Source organism: Excalfactoria chinensis, chromosome 14, assembly GCF_039878825.1.
Source record: "Excalfactoria chinensis isolate bCotChi1 chromosome 14, bCotChi1.hap2, whole genome shotgun sequence".
NCBI classification, from domain to species: Eukaryota; Metazoa; Chordata; class Aves; order Galliformes; family Phasianidae; genus Excalfactoria; species Excalfactoria chinensis.
Genome location: NC_092838.1, coordinates 3,943,060 through 3,970,364, shown reverse-complemented (window position 1 = coordinate 3,970,364; position 27,305 = coordinate 3,943,060). Strand labels below are relative to the sequence as shown.

General features: G+C 53.5%; 2 protein-coding genes and 1 long non-coding RNA gene across 4 annotated transcripts in view; all 3 read right to left on the bottom strand.

Annotated features, from left to right (window-relative positions):
- Positions 1–10,853, bottom strand: part of PRKCB (protein kinase C beta) — a 75,737-nt gene extending 64,884 nt beyond the window's left edge. For both annotated transcript variants that reach the window (XM_072349464.1, XM_072349463.1), the window contains exons 1-2: positions 10,544–10,853; positions 10,309–10,340 (exon numbers count right to left, since the gene is read on the bottom strand). In XM_072349464.1, coding sequence (XP_072205565.1) covers positions 10,309–10,340; positions 10,544–10,713 — 202 coding nt within the window. In that variant the 5' untranslated portion in view covers positions 10,714–10,853. The remainder of the gene's footprint in view (positions 1–10,308; positions 10,341–10,543) is intronic.
- Positions 10,854–17,523: 6,670 nt separating this feature from the next.
- LOC140258873 (uncharacterized) lies at positions 17,524–19,307 on the bottom strand. Its single transcript, XR_011905307.1, has 3 exons — positions 19,269–19,307; positions 19,016–19,195; positions 17,524–18,200 (listed from the first exon to the last, which is right to left on the bottom strand). It is a non-coding gene; the product is annotated as an uncharacterized lncRNA (long non-coding RNA).
- A 2,958-nt stretch (positions 19,308–22,265) lies between these two features.
- AQP8 (aquaporin 8) lies at positions 22,266–26,411 on the bottom strand. Its single transcript, XM_072349484.1, has 5 exons — positions 26,206–26,411; positions 24,639–24,765; positions 23,776–23,990; positions 22,562–22,696; positions 22,266–22,308 (listed from the first exon to the last, which is right to left on the bottom strand). Exons 1-5 carry the CDS (start codon positions 26,409–26,411, stop codon positions 22,266–22,268), a joined length of 726 nt encoding a protein of 241 aa, XP_072205585.1.
- Between the last annotated feature and the right edge of the window lie 894 nt (positions 26,412–27,305).

Genomic DNA, 27,305 nt, shown 5'->3' with positions numbered 1-27,305 from the left:
GACCAGCAGCTACAAGCACACCACACCCAACAGCCTCAAGTAGTTTTATCCCCATACAGGATCACAGCTGCATCCCATACCCACAGCACTTCCTCTGGCACCCTCTGCACAAGGAAGAATGCAGAACTCCCCTGTGCCTCGCACCCCTCTGCTTCCCTCTTGGGAAGTTACCAGCTCCACCATGTTATTTTGAACCTCTTTAAGCACTGACAGAGCACTGGGTGCTCACATGATTTTCCTCTGCCGTTTTCAAGAAGTACTTCTGTTTCGCTCTGACATGGTGGAAGGGAAACTGCAGTCAAGAGGTGAGGAGGGAGGAACTTACAGCAGAGCTGCTGGGGCGATGGGTGCGGGAGTGGGATGTGCAATGAACACCCACCAGCCCTGGCAATTGTCCTGCAGATGGGCTGCACATTCCCCCTCCCCTCCCCCTCCTTTTGTGAATGGGAAGCACCTTCCAACCCCTCCAGCTGGGCCCAGGGAAAGGGGAAGAAGATTCGAGTTACAGAATTGCTAACTTATGGGGGATTATCAAGAGGAACCTTGCAACGCAAAGGGTACAACAGAACCGACTAAATATCAGAGTTAGCACAGGGGCGGGAAGGGACTGAGCGGGTTCTGACTGTTCTTCAGCAAGAGACAGAGGCAGAGACAGCATGCAGGTCTATGCCACCCTCAGCCAGGAATGTGGCACCAGCACATGGCTACATGGCTCCTTTTGCTGGCTCTACAGAGAAGAATCTAATGGCAATTCATAAGCAACTGCTGGATTCAGTATTCCTTTACAAGAATCACAGCCTTATAATTTCTGCAATTAGAAAGGGAGTTCTTCTTCAGTGATCTAAAATAGAAGTTTTTGTCACAAATTACTGGCTTTCACTCCCTTCATACCTGAGCTTAAACTGAAACTTAAATGGAAATTTACAGGAGAAGCAGAAAGTGAGTCAGTCTGCCCTTCGCAACAGTCATTTATTTTCATCCTCCTGGACTCAGATAATAGTAACAGCAGAGATAATCACCTTCTTCAGAATTCCCTGCAAGATGGGGAGTGGGCTCTGCACGTGTTGTGCAACAGTGCAGCCCCGGGATGCTGCAGGAAGGGCACCACTGTGCTGCTCACACCGGGCTCCTTCCTGCAGGCACTGCTCACACTGCTGCTACCCCACATCTACCCACACAGCAGCTCAATGAGGTGGCTGAGGCAAATCCCAATGGTCCCCTACCGGAGCCATCAGCTCCCAACCACAAGCTCCACTCTTTGTGCTGTCAGTGCTCCAGGAGCAGACGGCACAGCAGGAACAGGTTTCACAGAGCGCATCTCAAGGTGCTTTGCTGTCACCCAGCAGCTGATTCAGAAACATACTGCAAAGCCTCCCCCTGCCCTGATACAAGCTTGTGAGCGGTCGGGTCAATAGGGGACTGTTGGTAGGGAAAGAAATGCTTCTAGGTATATAATAGGGGAGAATTTAATTCTGCTCCAAGGTTGGGAGAAGCAAGCCATTTATCACACAGCTTCTGATGACAGCACTTGTCCACAGCCTGGATGAGAGCTCTTCCCTTACAGCAGAGGGAAAGCGACAAAACAAAGGAATTCAGACTGAATTGTTGGGCATTGAGACACATATTCTGATAAAAAGAAGAAATTTCAACTGCAGAGTTTTGAAGTTACTTTAGCAAAGATTCTCTGTAAGGGTTTGGTACTCAACCAAAATGCAAATCGCCATCATGGTTTCCTAAGCAAATGAGCTATTGTTACGTTTTTTTCCAGTCCAGCATCCTGCTCTGAAGATCTGATAGCAGCCCTACCGAGCAGCTGCTAATTACAGCCTCTCCTCCTGCCAAAAGCTCAGTCCCAGAGCCTCCAGATGACCCAAAGAGAGAGACTTCATCCATCCCATAAGACATCAGGTCAATGGCTCTGCCATAACCTCTGCCACGGCCACACAGCTGCCCACACTGTGCCTGCTGCAGGCTGCTTCCATAGCACACACCCCACTGCCCTCAGCCACAAAGCACGAGGACAGGCTCAAGGACACCTCTCCCACCAGCAACCTGCTTCTGCAGGCTTTGTATTGCAGCACCTGGCTGTGCTTCCACTGTGCAGCCACCTGCAAAATGGAATGCTCCTGCACTGGGAGAGGATGGCGTCAAGGAGGTCACACAGGGCAGGAGGCTCTGGGACACAGTGCTGGGATCTGGGCAGCTCGAAGGTGCCTGCTGAGCTGTGGGATGACTGCATCTGAAGCAGGGAGAGCCCCAGCAGAAGCACTGCGCTCTGCTCCTCGCTGCCGTGAAGGTCACTTTGTGTCACCCAGGAGAGCTGCAAACTGCTGCCACAGCCCTACAAGCCTCATTTCCAGGAGCCTTTGGCCCTGAGGCACTTCTCCATCAAAGACAGATGAATAAGATGCATTTGAAAGTCAATGGGCTGAGCTATTGGAGCTAGCCCTTAGTTGCATGATCGCATACACAGGTGAGCTGCTGCCCTGAGCATGCGGGGGTACAAGGGGGCTCTCCTCCAGCCCCCAGCTTCCCTCACGCAAAGCAAGCTCCCATCATTGCAATTGTGCTAGGTCTCAGCACTCCTTGCTGCAATGCCAGCTGCTGCACAGAGAGCTCTGAGCTCCGACCTGCCTCCAAGCTGCTGTTCCACCGGGCTCATCAGGCACCGCTGGAGTGGATAACCTCTCCTCTGAGGGCATGCTCCTGAGCAAGGAGCTGAAAGGTGGCAATGAAGCATTAACCCTGCCGCAAAGCTAACCTCCATCACCATGGGGCAGAGGTTGCATCACAGCACAAATGGCTTCCAGACCTCACACCAGCCATAAACCGCAGCTCAAAGGGTTCTTTCAAGCCATGTATGAACATCCCATCAGGAGAGGGGCCGGTGCACCGACAGCACTGACAGCACCCAAGCTTCAGGAACACAGCACATGGCACTGCCCCACCTCCCACAGCTGGGCAGGGGTTCAGACACACCCAGGGCTCAGCCCCCTTCACTTCACCTCCTGGGCCATCACTCTCTGCTCGGCTCCCCCAAGGCAGCAGTGAGTTACAGAACATTTCCAAGTATCCTTGAACTGAGCAAAAGCATTTAGCGTAACAAATGCAAAGAACGAATAAAACCTAAAAACAAATTACTCAGCCTCTTCGGGGAGGCACAATATTAATGATCTTGACAAGCCCCATCATTTTGCTTACGAGGCAACGCTAGAGGTCCCAGCCAAGCAGCGCACCAAGATGGAACGAGCTCTGAATCAGCCTCTCCCCAAACCACGGTGCCGATAAAGGCGGCAGAGCTGGAGACGCGGTAAATAATGACTTTGCACTGCGTCAGGAGCTAATCCACTCAGTGATGCAAATTTCATCCGTGGGCCACTTCCCCCTCACTCCGTCTTCTCACTGATCTTCCAGAACAGCCTTCGGATGATTCCTGCCTTCACGGCGATGTCACCAAGTTGCACTGAGCCATTCACCAGCGCCAGGACGACTTTCCCACCTCTTCACAGCCGCACGCTCTCATTCTTTGGCTATAATTAGAAACCATGAAAACGCATTGTTCATGCGCTGAGTGTGGCAGCCCGGCGATGTGCTGGCTGCTCGATGTGCTCTCTGAAGGTGAAGCAATTCCTGCATGGCAACGGAGGGACCGATGGGCACAAAGGCCGAGGCAATCACAGTGTGATGAGGACAACCGAAGCTGATACATAATAAGACTCCCAGGCATCCTGAGCAGCCAGCTGTTGCCATTGCCGAAAAGCCCATCTTGCTCAGAAGACCCCTTGCAGAGCCCCAGGTTTTGACTTTGCCTCCCCAGTCATCCCCCACAAAGTAATCCGTTTTTTCCCACCTGCTTGGAGCAAGAGTTTATTCCTCTGAGGATTCAGCACTTCCAGACAAAAAGGAAAGTTTGCAGATAGACTGCATCTCTGACCACCCCCCCCTCCATAATAAATAAATAAATAAAAATCCCCAAACCCATAGCTGGCTGTAATGGGAGCTGCATTGCAATGCACCTGAGGGCAGCGAGCCCCAAACCTGTAGGTGCTGTGCTGCGTCACTGCTGGGCCCTTTGGCAAGCACTGCCTGCACAACCAGGGTCAGCAGCAAGCATCCCCTGCCTGGCACATTTAAACAAGATACATAAACCTGGCACAACAGCCAGACCAAATATGGAAGTAAACTGAGCCAAGGAGATGCAGCTCTAATGCATCCGATGCCCAAATGCAGCAGGAAGGCTTGGGCTACACTGCACTCATCCTATGCCACAGACATTAAATTCCAGAAGCAAGAGGTTAACAGGTTATAGATGCTCATCTCAAAGCAAGTGGACTCAGTTCTGGAAATAAGCAGGGCAGCTCTGAGCAGTGCAAGAAGCAGCCCAGTCTCTCAGAAGCCCTGAGCAGGGCTGCAGATAGGCTACAGGTCAGCCACAAAACATCACCCAGACAGAGCCATGTGGCTAATGCTGCACACTGCCCATCGGCTGCAAGCATCCTGCCTGGGCTGCACATGCCTGCAGATCCATGCGTGGGGCAGCTGAGCTCAAGTGTGCCCAGCGGCAAGAAAAAGCATCGCGTCCTCATTAGCAGCAATGATGAGCACCGAACAGGAGAGCAGCAATTGCTGCACCCCACGCCTGCCCAGCCTTGGGCAGCTTCCAGGAGAGAGGCTCTCAGTAAGCAAGAAGAGGAGCTAGCTGCCTTCCAGGAACCGCTTCCCAGGAAGAAGAGCACCAAACTGCAGCTGAGGCGGCTGCGGGAACAGCCCCAAGGCATTGAGCGCTGCAGACCCACGTGCAGCCAGCAGCCACCCACCCCACAGCACCCCCACAGCGAGAGGCTGAGCATGGGGAGCTGCAGGAAGACAGCTGCCACTGCTCTGTGTGCTCGTTTCCCTCAGAGGGAAATGGGATCAGCTGTCGGAAGCAATGGGGAGAGCAGAGTCACTGCACTGACCCCATCCGCGCCGTTCATGCTTCCTCTTGCAGCAACGAACAGCCACATAATCCTCAGAAGGAAAAAGACAGCTGCTGGTGAGTTGGTGGTTTAATCGCACAGAATTCAGGTGGCCATCCCAGAATATGTTGAGCTTATTTTACTTTCTGATGGAGAACAAGCATGAGAAACACTTGCAGATCAGAGGAGAGTCCAGCAGCACTAATCCAGAGCAGCCACAGTCCCTGGAGCCCCCAGAGCAGCTGTGCATCACCTCCATGCATTGCCCAGCAGCACACAGCCCAGGGGCCTCCCTTCCTTCCTGTGCCCCTACTCCTCTCTCCCAGGGCTCTGTGGATGAGACGACAGCACAGCGTGAGCTGAACAAGGCGCTGCTCATTTTGATTCTTGTGGCACCACTTGGAATGGGTCTGCCCTGCCCTCACCTCACCCCTGCCACAGGCAGCATGCTGAAGGCCAGCAGACTGCAGTGAAGGATTTTGGCGCTGGCAACACAGTGACACCAGAACACAGTGATGGGAGCCCAAGGCTGCACGCACCAGGACAGCTGCGCACAGAGCCCTGCTGCTGTGGGCGCATTCGTTGCCCTTCTCGGGCTGTTTGTTCTCAGCACTCTGCCTTCCATCACAGCTCTTGAAGAAAACAAGGAACACACTGCCCAGAAAGCCCACAACCACTCCTCTCCCGCAGGGAGCTCATTACTCACCTTTTCTAAATGGCTCTAATTGATGGACTTTCAGAATAATGATTCATGGAGCCACACTGGAGGAATTAATTGCACGGCACCACACACCCCCTCCACTCCGTGCTGCCCTTCAGCCCGCACCATGCAGCAATAGGAGCAGTCCACAGCTGGGCTCTTGCAGGTCCAGAGCCCTGCTGAGGGCAATGCACGGGGCTAATCCCCTGCACAACTACCTTCTGCAGGAAAAACCCACCCGAACACTTACACTGGGTGAAATCCCATCCCTCCTGCCCTCACAAGCATCCCTCCTTGTTGCCACGCACGTTTGAGGCAGAACAAAAGACAGCACTACAACATTTCCCTTCTGATTGTGCACTTTTTAATTACGTGTTGCAGGCAGTTCTGTCCTGAACTAAATAACGGGCACAGTCAGAAGTTAATTTCTTAGTCATGGTGCTCACGCAACTCCTTTGCTGATAAATCCAAAGTGAGGCTGCACAGCACTGATGAGTGCATCCAGCTTGATATTTTGGTCTGCTCAAATGCCTCCAGAGGAGTGAGAGCCCTGCTAGCTGTCTAGCAGGGCAGCAGCACTGCCAAAAGGCTGGTGGGACTCCTCAAGCTTGAACTCCACCCCTGCACTCACAAAATCCACACCGAACCTGAAGAGGAGAGATTTAAGAGGAGCTGTACCTCCTGCCTCACACCAGAAATCCAACATACATGGTCTAGTTCTGCTTTGCAGCCCTGGCAATTTCCTCTCAGGGGTCCATCTGCAGAGAGGGGGCCCAGCAAAAGCCTGCAGCTCCTTGCTAGGTGTCCCCATGGGACAGAGGACCCATGCACAGCCCCACACAGCCACATGCACAGAACCACCTCCGGGCACCATCACCCCACAAGCCCATGAGGCTGGAAGAATTCACAGGATCGCGTTTAAATGAGCCAGCAGGCACACGGCAGAGCCAATGCCATCTGCTGCAGGTCTCCTTAGGGACTGCCCAGGCACTGAAATCCCCCGGGAGGCTCAATTGCTGCAGCAGCACCATCCAGAGACTCAAATCCTTTGCTGGAGCTCAGGGACCAACAGCTCTGCTTGCTTCTAACCTACGGTGTATGGAGCCATGGGGCCGGCTCAGAGTCCCCTGCGCAGCCCCCACCAGCGGAGATACCCCAGGAAGGAAGCTGACCACTTTGTCGTCAAACTCTTAAGATCACTGTAGGATGATGGTTACCTTGGGAGATAAAGAAAAATCTACCATGCTAATAGCAAAGGGGGAGGGGGGAGAGAAACCACATCCACCGAGCAACAAAAATGAACCCTTCAGCGCTGTAAGGAGACACGGACAGGGCTGAAGGTATCAGTGATCCCTGCTGAACCTGATAGCTGTGGGCCAGGCTCTGCAAGAGGCCTCTGCCAGCCCAGATTTCCTGCCCAAACAACTCCCAAAAGCAGCTGAGGAAGGAGGCATCCAGCAAAGGAAAGAGAAGGATTAAAAAAACTGGCTCCATTCAGGCTGTAATGCTCATCTTAGAAAGAGCTCTGGTCACACAACTACAGCATGAAGGGGGCACACACCTCCTGTTTTCTCTTCCAGCTCAGTTTGATGCAGCCTTGCAGCAGCACCAACCACCTGGCACAGTGTGGGGGTCCGGCTCCCCCTCCCACTGCCCACAGCCGCAGAGCACTCCCTGCACCACAGAACACACTGCCATGCTATGAATTGTACTACCACCATGAGACACACGGAAACCCTTCAAAATTATGTTTCCAATTTCTGCTGCATTATATAATTAGCACCATTTGTGTCGCAAAAGTAATTGCAGTAACATTTTTAATTAGTCTATTTGAACACTAACATTTCTCCACTGTGCATAATATGTTGACACGAAATTACTGGGTTTGAGGCAACTCTCAATGATTGGAGTTTGTTTTGCTTTTGTTTCTCCCTTGCTTCACGCAGTCAATAGCAGCACACGGCCGACGAGATGAACCCAGCCCTGAGCTGTGCTGGGTTTCACTGCAGTGGGTTTCACTTCCGTCTGGAGGGCAGAGAGGTGGGGGGAGGAAGGGGGGTTGTGACAGCTGAGAAATACACAAGAAACACTCCGGGAGGAGGTGAGCCCTGCCTGACACCTTCAGCCACTCGGGCCTTTGTAGTGAGTGTTGTACTGAGAGCACAACAAGCGAGAGCATCGGTGTTGGAGGGCTGGGAGAAGAAGCTGTGGAAGAAGGATGTGTGTATGGGAGCAAGTTTGGAAAGATTAGATTTGAAGGGTATCTTTGCTCACTGTGTCACTGCTAGGGGAAGGAAGTGAACAAATATACCCAGAAAGGTCACTGCAGGAGATCCAAGCACTCATTACTGAATGGTGCCCTTTTTTTTTTTTCCCCTCCCTTTTCCTCTTAAGGAACCAAGATCCTTCTTTCCAAGATCTTTCCTACTTTGTACACGTGAAAGCAGTAACAGATGCAGGTTATTTTTGCTTGTAACTGAGAATCACATTATGTGACTCCTCACCTCCCCACGAGCACCAGTTCCCAGGCTCTGGGTCAGGCACAGCCCAGCACTGACTGCAGCTGAGCAGACCCTGCTAGCAGTACACGTACCCTCCTTACAGCACAACCAGCACCCCGACCTACTGAGCCTGAGAGCTGCCAGCCAACAGGAGAAAGGGGCCCCAAGGATGGTAAATAGGAATATGAACAGAGAAGGAAATGCTAACAGAGGTGGCAGCTCCCAGAAGCAGTACAGAGAGGAGACACAGAGCTCCAATTCTTGACAGCTTCCAGAGATGGTCCCTTCAGATGTATTCAAGGATAAGAAGGAGATCATATACAAGGATAAGGAGATTAGCAAGCAGTTAGGTGGCATTTGCAGTATCCATTAGTATTTCAAGCTACAATGAGTCAGTTTCTGCAAACTTCCTGCCAAAAGTCACAAGTAATGAGCTAATTAACAATCTAATTATTGCAAATGCCCTAGAAAGAAATCAGGGCACAGGTGAAAACCTACTTAAGCACGGCAATAAGAAACAGCTCAGAAACAAGACAGGCATGTGCCTTAGCTACATTCCAGCCATCCCTGCTAACAGAAGAATACAACGGTCAGGTGATTATTAAAGTTGAACTAAAGCTGTTCTCCTGTCTGTCATACCAGAATAACCTGGAAAGTAGTTTCTATGACAGAAGGACATTATGGACCGGTCACGCACTTTTGGCAGCATCACCAAGCACAGCACCACAATGGGAATCCATCCCAACAGCCTCCAGGAGGGCACGGCAGCTCTGTTCTACCCCACAGCCAGGCACAGTCAGCTGATGGCCAACAGCTGTGCAATCAGCACCTCTGAGGTTGCCCTTATGGGTCCCATTTACTGCCTATACACTAGAGACAGATTTGATATCAAAACCCTTAAGAGTTAAGCCTCAAAGCAAGTGCACAGTGACAGGTTTCAACAATAGATCTCAACAGCTGAAAGACATTTGAAAAGGTTCAAATGATCCAACATTGAATACTACAGGAAGAACTGAGCGAACAACCATGAATTACAGGGGGAAAGAACAAGCTCCACCCCACCTTCAGATGACCCCCCAGCCTTCCCTAGGGCACAGCACATTTCAGAGCTGCTGCGTTGGTACAAATATACCCACCACCAGGCTGCACATGCCATAAAGAAAGGCAGAATTAAGGTCTGAGTAAGACTAGGAAGACCCGCAGAGGTATAAGATGCACAGAACTCCACACAGCGCTGCTCCACTGCCTGTGTATGAAACCTTGGGTAGAGAGGAGCACCACCCTAAGGAGCAGCATCAGGACAGGTTGCAGCATTCCTCTGCTCTCAGCACCAGCATCTGGGAGGCTGAGGCAGACAGCAGCCTTGGTGGGTTACCCAGGAGCATGAGGCACAAGCATGGTGTGCCAAGATGAGCTGTTCCCGTGCTACTAAGTTAAACAGTGGTTTTATTCCTTAGCTGGGCATTCAGCCACCTGCCAAAACAAAGCTTTACCCCAAATCCTCACTAGAGCAAGATGGCACTGCCAGCAATTACAAGGCTGAGACAGAAGCCCAGGGCTGCAACCCTACACAGATGGGACTTGCATCCCCTCTTCCTCCTCCTCTCCTTTGCTGGGGATCTCACAGCGAGAGCCAGGCAGAGGAGAGTTACTGTAGCTTGATATGCAAGGGCAGCCCAGAGAGCCCCTCCTGACCCCCAGCACCATCAGAACCAAGAACTCCACCTGTAGTAACCCAGCAGCTCTCACAGCACGTTTTGCTATAATGCCTCATTTTTCCCCAGCAACACAACGGAGCCATTGAAGTTCCCCAGCCGGCACAGCCACAGCCCCGTGCTGCTGGGCCAGCTGCCTGCCATTAACAAACCTTTACACATTAAATGCATTAAATGTATTAAAAATTATTAACTGCTCTCTGCCTTTTTTGTGTTGTTTTCTTTTTTTGGGGAGGGGAAGGTGGGGGGGATGCGGGAGAATGGGAGTGCCTATGCAGCCTTCTACGCTCATTTTGGGGTGCCAAAACCCTACCTATGTGCAGCCCTAATGCAACGACCGTCTGCTTCGGAGGGGGGGGGATAAGAAATGACGAAGCTGCTTCTCATCCCCGTCCCTGTCCCTATGCCCCGCGGCCCCGATGCGCGACACTCACCTTGACACTGGAAGCCCTGCTTGCCGAAACCCCTGCGGGGAGAGAGAGAGAGAGAGAGGCTGAGTGGCGGCACCGGGAGGGAGGGGATAACAGGAACAGAGTGAGGGGAATGGAAGGGGGGGAGCGGGATCCAGCGGCGACTGAATGGGGTTCGGGCCGGAGATGGGGGTCAGGGTGAGGGTCTGGCGAGAATCGGGGTGGGGGGGGTGGGGGAAGGTACGGATCGGGCGCTCACCAGATGAAGTCGGTGCAGTGGCTGCAGAAGGTGGGCTGCTTGAAGAAGCGCGCCGTGAACTTGTGGTTCTTCACCTCGTGCACGTTCTTCTGCCGCAGGGCTCCCTTGCGGGCGAAGCGCACCGGGCCCTCCTCGCCCTCGGGGCCCGGCGCCGCCGGCGGCTCGGCCATGCTGCGCTGCGGGCGCCGGGCTGGGCTCGGTTCGGCTCCGCCCGGCTCGGCTCGATTCGATTCAGCTGCGGGGCTCGGCGGCGCTCAGCACCTCTGGCTGCAGCTGTGGCGGGAGGCAGCGACACACGCCCGGCAGCGCCCCGCCCACCTCATTTACAGATCATCTAGCCCTGCCCTTCATCTGCATAACAAGCCACGCCCCCTAGACAACAGATCCCGCCTCCCTCTTGCGCCTCTCTGCTCAAGCCACGCCCCCCACCCCATTCTTTGCATACTGATCTGCATAGCGCTGTGTTGATGGGCTGAGTGGGCGTGGCCAGGCGGGGCTCCGCCCACTCGTTGATTTGCATACAACACCTGCATCCCGGTGGGCCTTACCGCGGCGCCGTGCCCAGGGGCGCATCCTCAGCCCATGCCATGCTGCGGGCAGGGAGTGTGAGTGTGAGTGTGAGTGTGAGTGTGAGTCGCTGGACTGTGGGCACAGAGTAACGGTGATGGTAACTGGGGTATAAGCATCCACAGGGAAATGCTGGCTTCGGGTCACTTGCAGGAGGCACCTACGCTGAGTGATGAATGCTTGCTGCAGGGCTGGCAGGGAGACTGCTGTTCCCAAACTCAAAAGCTTTACAGAGCTAAAGCCAAGATTGCTTGTTCTGCCCTGATTTCCTGCACAGTGTGAGCCAGCAGCAGCCCGGGAAGGAGGGATGCAAAGCACAGAGGTGCACCTAGAGTGATTTCAGGACTTCTAGATCAAACAATAGCAGTTCAAAACATTACAGTGCAATTACAGCTCGAACAATTGCCTCATTTTCTCATCTCCCTGAAGCCTCCAGGTCAGCCCATCCTGTGCCAGCTGTCCTCCTCACCCCCTGCCTATGGCACTGCAGAGAGCTCTATCCTTCCAGGGTCGCTCCTTCCCAGTGCTCCTCATGCCAGCCCCATGCACTGCACATGCTTTGGGAGCATTAAATCAGAATGGAAGGCATTTACCAAAACGTAACAACTATGACTGTGACTGTCCCTGCCCTGCCTTGCCTCAGCCCTCCTGCCCACGGGCTCTTGCCCCAAAGAATGCCTCCCAAGCTCCATGGAATTTGGTGCCCAGGAGGGTACCAAAAATAGGCCCCGAGCTGCTATTATGCAGCTGTTTAAAAAGCTCCATTATAATCATAAACCCAGAGCTGACCTGTCCTGCTGGTAGTGTCTTTCCATAAGCAGACAGCTTGTTACTAACACCCAGAACCCTGCGATCTTAATGCTAAGGAGGGAAGACAAATTGTAGGCATCCCTCTTCGTGCTGTGCTTTTGTCCCAAGGAGGTGCAGAGACGTTCCTGGTTGCTGGCTGGAGGCGGTGCAGCTGCGGGGCCCCTCATTGAGGCCTGGGCCCATTCATGGAGCTTTGCACATAGAAATCTTCGCAACAGAAATAGCTCTTTATGCATGCAAAGGAATGGGAGGAATAAGAAAAATAATAACAGGTCATTTTGATGCCTTTCCTGTGTACTTTTGCAAAGGAAACTGGTATATAATCCTAAGTGCATGCTGCACTTAGCGTGTAGCCACGCCAAGCTGAATTCTGCTCATTTTAACTGTGATTTTCTATTTCTTCTTTGTTGTTCTTTTAACGCATGTACCCATTTTCCAAACACAGCCCTCATAGCTGTTGCATATGAAACCCAGAAGCAGCAGGAAAGATGGAGATGTCTTTAATTTCCCCATACAAGCACTGATAATCATGTCAGTATTCACATTCAAGCTTTCCTCCCTCTGCTGGGCCAGGAAGCACAAAAGCCAGGTATGGTTTCTGCTTTCGGGAGGCTGCTTTCTTTTCTCTTGCTTTCCCTCACTTTACCATTTTCATTATTTAACACAATGAGACTCACTTTATATTAAAGGTGGGACTTCCAAAGCCATACTGCTTTCCATGGGAGCTGGGTATTCTGATCCCCCACGCACCGAGAACGTGTTGGGCTGAGCGTCCACGCAGCTCCTTCATAAGAAAATTATCATATTTATTAACACAAGTAAAGTCTTCAGAGGTACGAGGAGAGGATGAGCACATGAACAGAACTGAACCAGTACTCTCACAGTAGTGCACTGCATGGAGCAGAGGCAAAACCAGCACAGTTCATTCCCATAAACCTGCAGTTTTATGGAACCTTCCAGACAGAGCAGAGCCAGCAGTGCAGCCCTACACCTCCCTGAGCTGCAGCTCAGTGCTCCCCAAAGGATCTTGAACACAGGAGGCAGATGAGGTCCTGACCAACCCCTGTGGCATAGAGACACCACTTCAGCTGTGCCCAGATCAGCTCCCTCTGGGCAATTCCAATGAGGCTGACAGCAGATTTTCTCATTTTCTCAGTATGTGTTTCTTAGGAACCTAAATCCCCCACAGGAAGCAGGTGGAGGAAGATCTCTAATGAGATATAAAGGTGTCTCAGCAACCCCTGTGTGCTGTGCGGATGCTGTCTCTCCCTGCATCATGCCAGGAAACCCAGCACAGGGATGGGCTCCAGGTGCCTGCGACCCTGAGGATGGTTCCTGCTGGCCCCAGCTCTGGGGGGGATGTAAAAGCTCTCACCTCAAATTGCCCATGCAGACACCCCCACACACTGTGTTCTTCCTTAGGACACCATCAGCCTTTGGAAATGCCTCCCATTGCTCACAGTCACAGGGCTGCGGGGGGGTTCTGCCCTGGTACCTGGGAACATGTGCCTGCAGCAGTGCTGTGGGGACTGTGCTGCCCACACCAAGTATCCTTGTCTTGCCCCAGTGACACAGGGGCTGAATGGGGGGCTTCCCAGTGCCCAGGGCTCTGTCAGCTGCTCTGGGTTTCCCTTTCTGCTTTCACCATTTTTGCATGTTTCACATCTTGAGGACTGAGAGCAGAGAGAGAAGTGGCATTCAAATGGGGAGAGCATCCTCAGCAGCAACACAAAGCCAAGCAACCCCAATGCCAGGACAGGGGCATTACATAAACACTCACAGGATCATCAGCGATGGGAGAGCTGAGCAGCTACTGTCACTGCTCCAGTTCCAGACCCAAGCAGCAGTCACCTCGCATTCACTTCCAGCTCTCATTGCAGTAGGGCAGGCGCAGAATCACTGCCTCCTTGGGACCTGCACACGTGGACATGCAGGAGAGGCTGTTGGAGATGCTGAGGGGGTGCTGCCAGGTCTGCTCAGAGGAGGGGGCTTCAAAGGCTTCCCCCCACCACCACCACAGCACACTCTCAGGAGCTTGTGCCCCATTTCCAGGCTCTACCACCACCTGTTATTCTGCTGGGACTCACATCACCCACGAGCACACAGGGCAGGGGGATACAGAGCTGCTGGGTTGCCAATAGCGAGCTGCTTCCTAACTCAGTGTGGATGTGCAACATTCCTCCCATCACCACCCAAGGCAGAGCACACTGCAGATAAATACAGTGAGGAAAGCCTGCAAGTCTGTCTTTCTTTGGGTCTTCCATTTGGGCAAGGGGCAGGGGCAACAAAGCTGCAGAGGGAGTGCTCCAGACCTCCCCCACATGGGAAGTGCCATTACCCGCTGGGACCGTGTGGTTCAGCACATCACAACCACAGTTGGGCGGTTTAAATATTTCATATTCCTCTCTGCTGGGTTTTCAGGAAGAACAAATTAATTCTGTTTCATGTACCCAAAAGTGGCCCACATCGAGCCGCCTTCCTGCACCATTGCTTAAACAAACTTAGTGGTAAAATCCTTGGGGTTTTGCTGCCTGTTTCCAAATCCATTTGATCAATAACTGGCTTTCATATCCTCTGACTGTAAGAAGGGAAGCAAACATCACTCCTCACCATTGATTCAAACTGTGGGGATTTTCCACTGCCTTGGGAGTGGGGTGAGCACACAAGTGGGCTTGTGTGGCAGTGGGAGCCCTCCTGCTTCCCGGTGTGCCATGGGGAACGGCGTGGACTCACAGCCCCCAGCATCCTGCTGCCTTTGGGGCTGCTCACTGCCTCTGCCCCACAGCACGGGCCTCTCCCCAGCGCACTGCCTGTCTCCGTGTGCACGGCTCATCGCATTGCTCAGAAGAATTGTCTGATCGTGAGTTATTCTCCCAGCCCTGCCAGGAGCCCAATTTAAATAACAATGAGGCTCGGTTACAGGCGGCAGGTCTGATCCCAGCGCACGCTGACTTCTTCATTAAGCTTTGCCTCGCGAGGGCTTTCCCTGCAGCCGAGCCATTAACTGCGAGCATCGCTCACAGCCGCTGCGCCGGTGGTATCCCTCTCCCTGCCCTGAGCCAGCAGAACCCGCAGAGTCACAGTGCCATGCTGTGGGGCTTGGTGCCAGCCTGGGGGAAAGCCTTAAACCCTGAAGATGGAAACCCTGAGATGCTCCTATCGTGGCCTTGGTCCATCCCCTGTTTTCCACTAGAAATTCCTAAAGGCGAGGACACAGGGGAGAGCAGGGCCAGGCAAACCTTGTTCTGCTGCCCCCTGTCCTGTGCTGGAGAGTGATCCCGGATCTGGGGCTGTGATGGCAGCTTCCAACTCAGCAGTGTGCAGAGCTGGCACTGGGCTGCTGACCCCACGGCTCAGATGCCACCAATGGCACCAACACCCTTCACACCCAGTGCTGGTGAGAGCTGGGCAGGAGCATCTGGGGGGCCTGATAGCAACCCCTGGGCCATGAATGTACAGTCAAACAAAACTGTGGAGGAAAAGCAATGAAACATTTGTGAAAACAGAGCAACCTGTTGGTGAACTTCCAGGAATATTTGAAATGTTTTACGAACAAATGAACAAATAAAACCAATAAAAACTCACCCAGAAAGAAACGATGCTTTCCTAATTTAGAAATCAAAAGAATTTTTGAATGGAAAACATTTACATGGGGGCTTTCGCTGCTCTCAAATTAAATGACTCTGACTCAGTTTGGACAGGAGCACACAGTGCTTCTCTGGCTGCTTTCTGGTCCCATTTGCCCCAGGCAGCACTCTGAGCTGGCAGTGAGCACCCCAAGCTCCTGACTTTGGTTTCTGTCCCGCTCTGTGGCTACCATCACCAATGCACTCATTGCACCCAGACCGTGAGACAAGGACTCCCAGCCCTGCAGCTCCTGGGGATAGCCCAGAGCCGGCCACCTCCTCCCTCTGCCCTTTATCTCCCCAGCCCCTCCCATAGCTCCATGTGCTCCCGCACCCTGGGCCCCATGCACAGCCCAGGAGATCCCTTCCCTGGCAGGGGAAGGGCCATCCTGACATGATTTCCCCTAATCCGTTTGAGGTGGAATCTCCTCCTCTGAATGCTGGACTGTCAGCGGGTATCTGAACATAATTAAATCCTGCTGCTTCTTCAGATGTCCTTGGAAGTCGTACGCCTGACCTATTTCTGATGCATCTCTGTAGCTGTCCTCCAAACCTCCCCAGCCACGCAGCAAACGAGCTCTGCCTTTGCCAGAGCACTGTCACTGTTTGACGTTCTCTCTGGTTTAATGACCAAACAGTAAAAGCTATTGACACAGGCTGTAATTAATACACCCGGTGGGAAAAGCAAAGGGCAGCACTGTGAGGTGGGTAGGAATGATGGCCAGGGAGGGCTGCACAGAGCTCATCTCCACCCGCCTGCCTCTGCCTCGGTTGGTGTCAGTGTGCATCCCTGCACCCCATGCACTCCTTCATCTGGTGCATCCCTGCACTCTGCACATCCCTGTACTCCATGCATCCCTGCACCCTGCACATCTCTGCACCTATCAGACCCTGTACCAGGTGGGTGGGAGGCACAGAGGGGTGCAGGGCAAGGTCCCATGACAGTTCCTCACCCTGCTGTGTGCCCAGACAGGAGCAGGGGTCCTGTGCTCGTTACATAAATGAGCTTTTGCTGTGCTCATCAATGTCAGGAAGCCCCACCCCGATTACTGATATCACTGTTCCCATGGCAACAGAAGCGCAGCAAAAAAAGGAAGAATGGAGATGAAGAAAGGCACAGGGAGGGGGAAGGGAAGGGGAAGCCTGGAGAGAGGCTGCAGTGCCCAGAGGGCCCACACCACCCTGGGGCAGTTCCTGTGCTCACTGGTGTGGGGATCACCACAGCAGTGCCCTCATGGGGACCTTGGCACTATCCCATTTCCATTAGTCCTCACATAGCTTTATCCACATCAAATGCTCAGAAATGCAGTATTATCTACTCCATCCCCTTTGCCAGTCTGTGGCTACATTCTGAGACATTTTATCCATGTCCAGGATGGCTGGAAAAGACTTGTTTCCCCAAGCCATGATCCCCAAATCCTCACATGATCCCAGGACCTGGGAATAACATCAGGAGAGGGTCAGCAAAGAAGCCAGAGCTGGGTCCTAGAGCCATGAACTCCTGGGGTAACTGCAGGACAGGCAGCGGCAGGCAGCAGAACCCCTCCAGAGTGAAAAAGGGTTTTGCAGCTCAGCATCCCCTACCCAGCCTTCCCACATCTTCTTTTTGCAGAGCCTCAATGGAGCTGGGACCCCAGTATGGGGACTGCTGTCTGTGCCCTGCTCAAGTGCCATCCACCTGGGGATGCCCTGCACCATCGTTTGTGCTGTAGTTGTACAGAAGAGGAGGAAGCCATGCCAGCACCAAGGTGCCAATTACTCTTTCATTAACAGCCGATGTATTTCTCTATCAGCCCTCTGCTTCTCTGTACAATGTTGATCATTTTGATGGAGCATTTGTTTTAATTTCCCAAATGAGGAAGCAATCTTGTAAATATTGTGCGGTAATTAAAATGGCTATTTATTGTGCAGCATTCTGCCTGCTGCCAGCACACACTCTGATTAGCATTCCCCTTCCACTGAGCCTCTGCTCCCACCCATCCCTGACTTTAGGGAGCCCCACACACAGAGACCTGCAGGCAGGCATCACCATGTACATTCATCTGTCCATCTGTATAGCCACTCAGCTGTGCTGGCTGCTTGCTGCTGAGACACAGCCAGAAGTTTCACGCCCTCCAAAAGCCAACCCAGAAGCAGCAAACAGCAACAGCAGCCTTTGTTTCTGCAAACCCGTTCCTCAGGTTGGAGGTTGGTAGCAGGATCGTCTGCTGTGGGGGCAAATTAAGAACGTGGTCTGGAAAAGAGGGAAGCAACGATTTCTGCTGTCCAAAGGGCCCCATACCACCCACACTATGGGCACCACTGTCATGGCCTGGGATGGGGGTGCGTGTCACACAGACAGCTCTGCAGCCCCAACCATACAAAGCCTGGGGAATTGCCTATATTTCTCTGAGATGGTTCAAAATCCTTCTCCTGGGTCTCCATGGTGACCAGGAGTGAGGGCTGGCTCTGTGCACTGGGTGCTGGGGCAGTGACTGCGCCCCAGGGAGCTCCAGGGTCCAGAAGCATTGGGACCCTCAGTCCTGGGGTCATGCATGTGCCACCAGCAGTGTGCCAGGCTGAGGAGTTAAGTGCCTGAACCTCATCACATTTGCATAAGTGCGAATTAGTAGCTGAGGCTTTGCCTGGTGTTGTTTCTGTTTATGATTTCCAATCTGCAAACAATCACAATGACAAAAGCTGAAAGAAAAAAAATAAATAAATGTATGTTTTACTCAGAAATAAACCTCTATCCGAACCCTTTTTAACACCTCAGGGCCAAGGAGAGGGACTAGAGACACTCTGCAGGCAGGGAGAGGGACTCAGGAGGGGTTCGTCCCACAGTGTGCGGAGGAGACCCCAGCCCCCGTTCCCCCCAGGAGGCTGCTACCGGCTGCTCCCCAGGGAGCCCGAGTGGGTTGCGATGACAGAAAGCGAAAAGGAATTGAAGATCAATAGAATGAGAAGAAAAAGCAGAAGTGGGGGTGGGAAGCAGAGCGGTAGCCACCCCCCCAGCCCCACTCCCTTCCATCTAGGGCCTCTCGTGCCTTGACTCGAGGTCCCAAGGCAGAGACCCCAGCACTGGGCTGGAGACATCATCACTGCTCCCAGCAGACCCCCCCCCACAGTCAACACCCAGCACTCCACACCCACCTGTGGGCCCCCACAGAGCTCTGTGCACGATGTTGAAGATCTTTAGGCTTCTTTGCATATATATGCTAGTGAGCAGAGAGCCTGCTCTGGCATTTGTACCCTATACCCTGGCTGTGGAGCAAATAGAACAGCACAGGAGCACATTCTCCATCCCCAGACACCACACGGGTACAACAGCAAAGGGCACCAGCCCACCCCTCCCCCACTGGGACCCACTATGAGAACTCCCCCAGTGCACACTGCAGACTCCCACTCCCTTTCCCATTGCCTCTCTCCCCATCTCCTACATACAGATGCCAGCTCACACACAGTGCCAGCCCCACGCGTCGTCACCCACCTCCACTGTCCCCTGTGTCTCCATGCTGGCACCCACGCAGCCATCTCCATCTTCACCCCCAGCGTGTCCTGGCCCCACAGCAGGAATCCTTGGGTGCTCCTCAGCTCCCAGGAGCTGAGGGCTGGCAGGGATGTGCCAGCTGAGAGCTGGTAGCCACAGCTCTTGGCAGCACTCTGCCCTCTGCAACAGCAAGACACAGAGGTGAGCATGGTCCCACTGCTCCTGCAGCCTCATTGAGCAGCACAGGACACACTTTTGCAGAAATATACACATAAGTGCCACAGGACAGGAGGTAAGCACAGTGCTTCCCTGCCGTGGGGCTGCTCATTAAAACCCTCTGCCCTCCTTAGCAGATGCAGCTGTGTTGGCTGCAAGGGAGGAAGCCCTGTCCCAGGTGGACACAACAACCAAACCCACCTGACCCAAGGACAGAGGACAGTTGCCCCAACCTTGCTGCCAGCCTCCATTCCTGCTGCACAGCCTCAGTGCCATTTGCTGGTTTGCAGCATGGGCATCAGTATTGGGATCCCCTACTCTGCAGCCTGGCTCCCCCAGTTCACCATCCCCATCCATGCAGTTGTGATGGTGCTGAGAGCCAATGAGGCACTGAGCCGTATTAACTGGTTCATTAATTCACACAGCTGCATGGCACAGCTCAGCCCTGCAGTGTGGTGCCAAATCCCAGCAGCCGTGCCCTGTGCAGCCACCAAAAGAGTGTCATGGGCAAAGAAAGCAGCAGCCAGCAGCTCCACACCTCCACTGGGAAACCATGTGGTATGAAAATGCAGAGTGCTTCCACCTTCCCCAGGACGGAGCAGCTCCTAATGCTAGGATTTCAGAGAGGAAAAGGCCAACACAAAAAAGCAAATGCTGTGCTGAACAGGAGAGCTGCAGTGCTGAGGAGCAGTTTGGGGATGGCACTGGGAGCCTCACAGCATGCAGGGCTCTGGCTGTGCTGCACATCCATGCACTGTTAAATGCGGTGCAGACCCATGGCCAGGCCTGATGTGGAATTAATTGAATGGGAATGAGATGTATTTTATGTCCTTAAAGCGCATTAAGTGCTTGGAAGTTAATTGGTATTTAATTAGCATAAATTGAGCTCTTTAATAATACTCGGGGAAAAACAACATGTATTACAGATGCTTTATTAAAAGTCACCCTGACAAATCAAAAATGAGTGCGCTGAATGCATCAACAGCAAAACGGGGAAGGACACGAGGATGTGCATGGGTGCAGCATAGAGCAGGGGTGCAGCACAGCTCCAGCTCCCGCGCAGCAGCAGCTGTAGCTATAACTGTGCTTCCTGCGGGTGCCACGGGCCGTGTTTCCTCCCGAAAGAGGAAGGTGGTCGCCCTCTCTCCCCTCCTCCCCTCTCCGGCCGCCTTAGCCGCGCTCCGGTTAAGCTCTGCATCGGGCAGTGCAGAACGCTCCCGGTGCCCCACAGCTGCAGCCCCACAGCCCGGGGGGTCCTCCCGGTTGGAAGCAGCTCCTTCACTCCCTGTTTGCTCAGGCGTTTTTTGCAGCGTTGCCATGACGACCGTCCCGGTGACATCTCCGCGCTGTTTGTCTCCGTAGCGGGTTGCACCACTTTCCTTCCCGAGCAAAGCGGCCGCCTCGCCCCTCTCACCTGGGCCAGGGCCGTTCTGGAGGGGCCTTTCCTCCCACCATCCTGGCTCTTTTAGCAACAAAAAACACGGCTTTGTGTACGAACCTGTGCGCATGTGTGGGTCATTTCCTGGGCTGAAAATAGTGAGTGAGCTGAAAATAGCAAGATGCACTGGAGAGGACTCTGCCAGACCCATGGGGATGGCAGGGAGCTGGAAAGGGCTCCTTCCCTGTGCCAGGTGCTGCAGGGCCATTTCTGTCCAACCCCATTGGTTTTCCTCCTCTGGTTCTGTGTCCCAGCCCACCCCATGGGGTTTGCCCCACGATCTCCACAGTAATGCTCCTGTCTATCCCCATGCCTTGTGTGGCACTGCATCCTCAGGGCAGCCTCTTCCCCTGGGCACCACGTAGCAGTGCTTGTATGGGCTGGAATAGCAACAGACATTGCTTGGAACCTCACCCACTTCTGCTAACCAACCTCCCCCACCCCCCTCCACCCCTCCCCCCAATGCTGCCTTCATCAGATGTGCTCAGAAACCTCCAGCCATGTTTAAAAGTTAGCAAAATTCAGAGCAACTAAAGGTCCCCTGGGAGGGACTATGGAATGCCCATGTGCTGGTGTCATTGCTGTACAGAGCCTGCCAAGCTGCAGGAGGGGTCACCACCAGCACCCCCACTTCGAGGGGCCAGGATGATTTAGGGATGGGGATAGATCCCAAATGTGCAGCTGTTGGCGCTGGTTGCTCTCCCCGTGCCAGCTGCTATCTCAGAAATCATGTCTTCCTGCCAGCAGCCAGTGTGGGCTTCCCTCCCATCCGCATTTCCCTTTTTGTTCAGCATGCAGTGAAGCCTCCAAGAACTGCATCCAGGCTCCTGGCATGCAGCTGCAGGGGCAGTTCTGTTGGCACAGGCTGCAAAATACTGCGGATACTGCAGAACCTGCAGCCAGTGCCTGACCATGTGCATCACAGCCGCACACAGCACAGCTACATGCAAGCACAGGCACATGCAGTGCAGCACAGACACATGCTGCACAGACACATGCAGCACAGCCACACACAGTGAAGCCACACACAGTGAAGCCACACACAGTGCAGCCAGGCTCCCTGCACAGCAAAGAGCCCCAGGTGCATGCAGGGGGAAACTGAGTGCTGCACAGTCTGTGGGAGGACAGCAGAGACGGAGAAATGAGGACCACGTACTGCAGGATTGGGGAGAGAATGGTGGTGCTCCCAGCATGTTTGAAGCCAGGAAGCCCCCAGCATGTTCACACTCCTTAAATAATAGTCATAAACAGTATAGGAATCAATTGGTGCCAGCGCTGGGGAGCTATGCTGCCTGTTGCTTTACTCAGCTTTGTGCCACCATATGGAGGTTACAGTGACCGCTGTGCTCAGCAACCAGGGGCTCTCACAGCTCACAAGGGAGCAGAGGGCACAGGAGCAGCCCAACAGCAGCAGTACAGAGCTGCTGGCCACAGCCACGTGCTGCACTCATGGCAAAGAGCCATGTAGTGCCGCAAATGCCAGGCACAGCCCTGCAGGGCAGATGTGGTGCATGGTTGGGGCATGGCAGTGCCATCCCAGCATATCTCAGCAGTGTGCTTCTGCAGCAGGAGGTGCCGGGGTTGTGTCGTACAGCCTCACTTCAGGAACAGGCGTATTCCCCGATCACCGATCACAAACCTTGCAGGAGGGAAAAGAAGTTCAGGGTCAGCATCTGCACTCTTGCAGTGTGCACAGGGAACACGGAGTGCAGTAGCTCAGCACCAGCCCCATGGGGAGATACATATGAAGCCAGCAGACATGCCGGGCTGCAAAGCAGCACGAGGCTTTGCTGCCTCCTTCTCAGAGAGAAGAGGAAGAAGTTGAGGCACTGGGGATCTGCTGCAGGATGGGTTGGGGAGCAGGGAGAGAGCAGCCCCACAGCACCACGTACCTCATCAACAAGCTGGAGATCAGGCAGCCAATCAGAGGCCCGACCCAGTACACCCAGTGGTAGACCCAGTAGTTGGCTATCACAGCTGGCCCAAAGGCTCGGGCAGGGTTCATGCAGGGTCCAGATATACTACCCCTGGAAAAGGAACAAAAGACGCGAGCTGCTTCTTAGGGTGCAGAGCAGCTCCCATGTCCAGCGTCCATTTGCAGGGATGCCCAGCATAGTGTGAGAGCTGCTGAGCCCATTTTGGGCTCTGCACTGTGTACAAGTAGCAAAACAGTGCAGGAGAGACAACAGCATTCACAGCTTAAAGAAACTGCGACGGATAAATATTTGCATATAAGGTTTGAGCGATGTTTAAATAAGAGCTCTGGATCCCGCTAGAGGGGGCACTGCCTTAACCAAACAACATATTAACGTTCAGTACTGCTCGTGCTGGTTATCCGGGTGCAGTGCCATAGGACACGGGCTGTTTGCCTCTAGCGCCTGCCCCACAGCTGAGCCTGGCAGCGATTCCAGCAGCCACGAGGACACACATTGAGGAGCTGCCCTTGTTTGCTCAGGGCTTCCTACTGTCAACACTGCCGGGGTGGCTGCTCACTTTTATCAGCCCACAGCAGGTAATTGCAGAGGCTGGTGAGGCACGAGGTGTCCACGTGCTGGACTCAAGCTTCTGGCCTCCCTGCCACATTTCTGAGGTGTGCCCAGCAATTCCCACCTACCAGTTACCAGCAGGGCCAAGTGCCTGATCTGTCAGCATCCACGGACACAGAATATACAGGGCAGGGCTGCAAGGGGGTATATCCCATCCCATCCCACCCCAAACCAGCCCATCCCATCTCAAGCCATCTCGTCTCAGATCATCTGATCTCATCCCATTCTACCCCAAACTATTCAGTTCCATCCCATTCTATCCAGACCCATCCCAAAACTTACCAACTCAAACCATCCCATCCCAACCTACCCAAAACTGTCCCATCCCATCCCTCTCCCCTCTCTGGTGCAGGATGCAGTAACTGTGGTGCCAGTTGGGGTGGTACTGGGATGCCCCAGTGCTGGAAGCTGGCAGTCCCAGGCTCTGCCCGCCACAAGCTCCAGGGAACTGCGAGTGGGGGCTCCCATCCTGGCTGCTGTGGGTCCCATCCTGGCCCCTGCAGCCACTAGAGTGGAACTACTGGAGCTGCACCTACTGCACGCAGGGAACTTGAGCTCACCCTGCCATGATGTTGATAGCAACTGTCAGGGCGATGGAGACAGGTGCCAGAGGACTCTTGGTTTCCCCATTGATTGCAGTCATGTAGACCACGAGCAACAGGAAGGTGGTCAGGATGATCTCATTGCCCAGCGCTGGACCAATCTGTGTGTTTGATGTGATGGTGCCGAAGGCCCCTCCGAAGCTTCTGTCGAAGTTCTCACTGCTTGCCACAGCCTAGGGGGGGACACTCAGTTGGTATTGCCCCTCTCCATATTGATGGCATTACAGACATATGCGCTCACTGTCAGGGAAGCGTGGGCAGGCGGAGTGCTGGGCTAAAGAGGAGCTAATCTCAGCACTTTCCTCCTGCAAGCCAGCCCTAAGCGCCTGGCAAATATAAACTCATTAGCAAAGGCTCATAGCGTCTCCAGAGATAATGAGCTGGCTGTGCTCCGTCAGACACGCACAAAGCACGGGGCTGCATGGGGCTCAGAGCCCAGGGATGGGCCACACCAAATTGAATTAATGGTGCAGAAGTGTGGCAGGGGAATGCTGTGCACCTAAACAGCTGAAGATGCAGATGTTCAGCTGCCATGAGCAGCACCCCTATGCCTGCACCCAGCCCAGTTTGGAAGCAGGATTATGGGAGCAGAAAGCAGGCACAGAGCACCCTGTGTTCACACAGCACACTGAGGTGCAGGACTGTATGAAAATCAGAGCTCTTAATTACAATGAGAACGTGTGCTACAGTGCCCCTTGCCCACCACAGTGCACATGCAGGGCTGTGTATCAGCACAGAGCTGTGTATCACATAGCTTTGGCAGAGTGGGAGCACGGTCCTTGCACCTTAGCAGTTAGTAAGCCCCCCTCTGGTGTGTGTACCTTTGTCAGGGCTGCCCCTAAGATCCCTCCGGCGAGCTGGGCAATGCAGTATGGGATGAGCATGATGAGTTTCATCCCACCGACCAGCCATATGCCCAGGGACACGACTGGGTTGATATGAGCTCCGCTGTAAAGGAAGAGAAGAGTCAGTGTAGGACTCACCCTAAATGGGGCTCTGCCTGCTGACTTGCCCCCTCTACCCTCTTCAGATCCAGTGCACTCACTATGGGATGGAGCCATGAACACTTTTTAAGCACTTATAAGAAAGTGCTGTGCACTGTAGGGGAGCAAAATCTATCTGTTTCTGTTCTCTTTGGTTGCTATTTGGAGAAGCAGCAATTCCACATGGGATATGCAAACCTTTCTAAAGCACATGCAGGGCAGCAGCTGCCCTGGCACAGTTTGAAAGATGGTTTTGGGACTCAGGAGACCACCAGGTCCTTCCAGGAGAGTGCACTCTTTTGTGCACAATACTTTGCAGTGCTGCAGGCTGGGGATGAACCAAGCCCTGGCCTCTGTTCTACTCCTCTGCTCAGCTGCACAGCATGGCACAGCACAGCTCAGCACAGCTCAGCACAGCTCAGCACAGCTCAGCATGGCATAGTATGGCTGCAGTTTCCTTTGCTCTGAAGCTGCCAGAATACTCCACTCCATGCAGAATGAATCTCACAAGAAGGCAGAGGGCAGGGCAAGGGCTGTGCCTCGTGTAAAAGACACGACACCCCTCTTTCCACAGCTCCCAGCACAGCACTGGGCAGTGCTGTGCCCAACTCCCATGCAGCAGCAGGCACTCACCTGGCAATGGGACCCAGATTATTCATCTCAAAGACCACATGTCAGACAAGCTCAGATACTGCTTAATTAAGACAGATTATCATGGGACATGCATTAATGAACAAGTTTCATAACCAATCAGCCCTAATAATAATTGCTGGTGAAGCTGTTGAGTCAGAGCATCTAAGAGCCCACAGTTATGCCTTATTCTTCAGCTGTAATTAAAACCCAAAGTCGGGTTGTTTCAGACAGGCTCAGGAAGGAGGGTGCTGAGAGGCCCTGGGCAGGGGCAGCCCCAGGATCCATCCTGAGCTGCACAGATTCAGAGTAGGGAGATGGAGATAGAAAGTAGTGAAGCCCCATGGGGACCTGTTCAGCTTTTCCATCCAGAAAGAAGCTGTTTGGGAGTCAAATAGCACCTATTTTGGTGAGCAGCTTTGTCTAAATGTTGCTTTAGAGGAATTGAAACCATTGGTAAATGGAATCCAAGCATTTCCCAGCGCACAGAGGAATAGAGCACGCAGGTCAAAATGTGTCATCCTGACACTACTTCAGAAGGAAATGCCGCAGATTTCCCAAGTAATGCTTCAGCTTTGACCTTTTTTTTTTTGTTCTCCTTACATTAAAAAGATCTGAAAACAAAATGCTGCAACCAAAGCCAAAGAACCTCCCACAGACCCAGAACCTCACTCACAACCATTAACCAAGAGGCACAGCACACCTGGGGATGCTCCCAGGGATAGAGGGACCCCAGGGCTGTGTGATAGGACCCTGAAGGTCACCAGCCCCTTACCTGATGTTCCCCAGGCTGACAACGATGGGCACGATGGACAACCCGTGCACCAGTGCTGGCTGCAGTGGCCCGGTGTACTCCACGACCGACAGGCAGCCAATGAAGACGAAGGCTGCACTGCCCAGCAGCTCAGCCAAGCAGGGCAGCACGTAGAGCTCGTACCAGTGCTGCTTGGGTGGCGGGCGCTCGGAGTCCACCATCTCCATCTCCTTCTTGGTGGAGGGCTGCCCGCTCTGCACAAGGGGGGCTGGAAGAAAACAACATCCTGCTGAACAAGGAGCTGAAAGCATAAATCCCAGTCCCATATGCACCAAGCATATCATACATCTCAGCCAGCAGCACAGCAGCCCCAGCACACAGGGGCACTGATGCTGTCCCAAGGACACTCACCCTGTGAGAGCTCGATGCTGGTGCTGCCCGACGCCAGCACGGCCACAGCAAGTAGCGGGTGCCAGGGAGCACCACGCAGACCCAGCTGCTACCAAGCTCCCCCTCCCCAGTATATGGAGAGGCTGTGGCTGGGAGGCTCTAAAAGATGGATTGCATTTGCATTGCTAAAAAAAACAACAGAGAAAAAGGGGCAATAAAAGAAGATAGGCCAGCCCCCAGGAATATAAAACCTCTTTATCACTGTCATTCCTTGGTTCAAGGTTTTGCTTTTTTTTTTCCCCTTCACCTGGTGGTTTGGGTTGTTTTTTTTTTTGGTTGCCACTGTTGGTTTAGGGTTTGCTGCCACAGCAGAGGATGTGACCCCTCCCACAGTGCGTGCTGCACGTACCTGGGATGCCAGCTACTGCTGCTGGGAGGGAGCACATGTGAGGAAACCCTGACACTGCGTGCACTGGGGCACACACTGTTCTAGTAGTGCCCTGAGAAATGTAGAGAAGGCCTCCCACCCATCTCACCCCACACTGAGAATCCAAATCTTGCGTTCCCAGCCAGGGCTGAATTCACCTTAAGAAAGGAGAGCCCGAGCCCAGGATTAAAGCAGATATTTGGGTATTGGTGCTGTGCTGGGCCCTCATTGCACAGTGAAATTTAATGCCCTGGAATGTGGCTGGATGGGGAGCACACAGGGCAGCAGGTGGATGCACTTGGGA

What these genes read in the sequence shown, in the direction of transcription:
- AQP8 (XM_072349484.1), bottom strand. Translation starts at nt 26,411, where the DNA reads ATGGAGATGGTGGACTCCGAGCGCCCGCCACCCAAGCAGCACTGGTAC. An exon ending in GTCAGCCTGGGGAACATCAG is followed by an intron (nt 24,766 to 26,205) that starts GTAAGGGGCTGG and finishes CTTCCTTTACAG; the next exon opens with CGGAGCTCATATCAACCCAG. An exon ending in GCTATCAACATCATGGCAGG is followed by an intron (nt 22,697 to 23,775) that starts GTGAGCTCAAGT and finishes TTCCTTTTCCAG; the next exon opens with GGGTAGTATATCTGGACCCT.